Genomic DNA, 2138 nt, shown 5'->3' on the forward strand with positions numbered 1-2138 from the left:
TATGTATATGTTGCATCTTTTGCTCTCCAAAAATAAAAAGTCAAATCTAAAAGTTAGAGGGAGGAGTTTCAGGACGGACTGGAACTATTTGTTAAAAAAAAAAAAAAAAAGGTACAAGTTGTTTGGACGACTTTAGAAGTATGTTTCTGAACTTTATATAACTTTATATAACTATATATCTCTCATACAATGTTAGATATTAGATTTAACATGTCAAATATTAGATATTAGTCTTCTCATCCAACTTTTAGAAATAAGGAAAATAAGTGTTTCCAAAACTGCTGAACTTTTTCTTTGTGTTTGTGCGTCTCTACAGAGTGTGTGTGTGTGTGTGTGTGTGTGTGTGTGTGTGTGTGTGTGTGTGTGTGTGTGTGTGTGTGTGTGTGTGTGTGTGTGTGTGTGTGTGTGTGTGTGTGTGTGTGTGTGTGTGTGTGTGTTTGTTGTGCCTACCTGTCGGTGTGTTCTCCTGCTTCGGGCAAATTCCTTTGGTGGGTGTCTTCCCTCTCCTCTGACCTCCTTCTCCTCGTCCTCCCACCTCCTCCTCCTCCTCCGGTGTCACCTGGATGCCGATCTCCACCGGTTTCACCACCTTGCGTAGCTCCGCCCGCTGGGCGTAATGATGCAGGCTCTGCAGAGCAGGACTCCCCCCGCCTCCTCCTCCTCCTCCTCCTCCTCCTCCCCCTCCTCCTCGGTCACTCATCTTGTCATAGCAGCCGTTGGGCAGCAGCGTCTGGCACTGCTTCTTCTTGTGCTCGATGAAGAGGAGGATGTCGCCCAGCGGGAAGGTCATCTGGCACTGGCCGCAGGTCAGCAGGTCGTGGTCGGCGTGGAGGCCGGGCGGCAGCGCGTGCGCCAACCTGGGGTCCAAAGGGTGGGGGGGCAGGCCGAGAGGGTGGGGGGGCAGGCCGAGAGGGTGGGGGGGTAGGCCGAGCGGGTGGGGGGGCAGGCTGAGCGGGTGGGGGGGGAGGGAGTCGGAGAGCAGAGCGCCATCTGGATGCTCAGCCTCCGCTGATGAAGAGGAGAAACAGAAGAAACGTGTCAGAGGGAACCTGAAGGAGCTCCAAACTGTTTGATTGACATCAGGAGAAACCATGACAACAGAACAAACAGCAGAACCATCAACGGGCCGAATCCTCCGACCACCGGAGAGTCTACGAGAAGGTCCAGACATCAGAACATCTAAAGAGGTCTGAGCCTCCTCTCCAGCTCTTATTTATCGTGCGAGTGCAACGTCATGAATGCATTTGAACGTGTGCACCATCAGCGCCGCCGTTAACGCCGACTCATCCTTCCACAGCAGACGTTTCACACCAACCGGCCGGAACAGGACGACACGTGATGTCCACTTAAAGGCCGTCTGTGTTTCTGAGGGAGACAAAGGGACGAATCAAGCGAGGACCTAAAACCAACGTCCACTCGAAGCAGCTGTGACCAGTTCACTAAAACAAACGTCTTCCTCCTGTCTGTCCTCGTGTCCTTCAGGTTACATGTCCACGTCCACTCTACACACCAGTACAAATTACAAGCTGATATATTGTTCACTGTGGAAGAACTGAGCCACAGAGTTTAATAAGCGAGAAGATGATATGATGAAGACAGAACCCATCATCATCCTCATCACCATCTCTTTCTGTCTGATTCAAGATGATGGATTTGCAGCCGTTTGTTTCAGCCTCCACATCAGAAACAGGTTTCAGACGTCCCATGCAGATGGAGCAGCAGCACCTCGGCGTGTTCCTGCTGCAGGTGTTTAAAAAACTCCTCTAACGCTGGAAACACGTCCACGTTTTATGATCATTCATGTCACTATATTTACCATAAAAAAACAAAAACAAAATCACATAGATCTACATACAAATGCATGTATGTAGAGCTATGTGGCTCAGTCTTCATACGTGGTTGCCATGGCGACGGGAAATGGGTGTGTGAGCAGGTGTAGAACATCAGAGGACACATCACCACACACCGGCTGCACCGCTGCCTCTGCATGCACGTATGTGTTGCATGCATCGTGTTACACACACACACACACACACAAATAAACATGCATCGTGTGTGTGTGTGTGTGTGTGTGTGTGTGTGTGTGTGTGTGTGTGTGTGTGTGTGTGTGTGTGTGTGTGTGTGTGTGTGTGTGTGTG

General features: G+C 50.0%; 1 protein-coding gene across 1 annotated transcript in view; it reads right to left on the reverse strand.

The window, feature by feature from the left end:
• Window positions 1-291: 291 nt before the first annotated feature.
• The window catches only part of LOC138614599 (B-cell lymphoma/leukemia 11B-like), a 10399-nt gene continuing 8552 nt past the window's right edge, over window positions 292-2138 (reverse strand). The window contains exon 2 of the mRNA XM_069688134.1: window positions 292-1008. Within this exon, the coding sequence (XP_069544235.1) occupies window positions 311-1008 (698 nt within the window). The 3' untranslated portion in view covers window positions 292-310. The remainder of the gene's footprint in view (window positions 1009-2138) is intronic.

The sequence above is a fragment of the Brachyistius frenatus genome, unplaced genomic scaffold (genome assembly GCF_029030835.1).
Source record: "Brachyistius frenatus isolate BFR_SWC_R1_liver_20210118 unplaced genomic scaffold, ASM2903083v1 Contig_531, whole genome shotgun sequence".
Classification (NCBI taxonomy): Eukaryota; Metazoa; Chordata; class Actinopteri; family Embiotocidae; genus Brachyistius; species Brachyistius frenatus.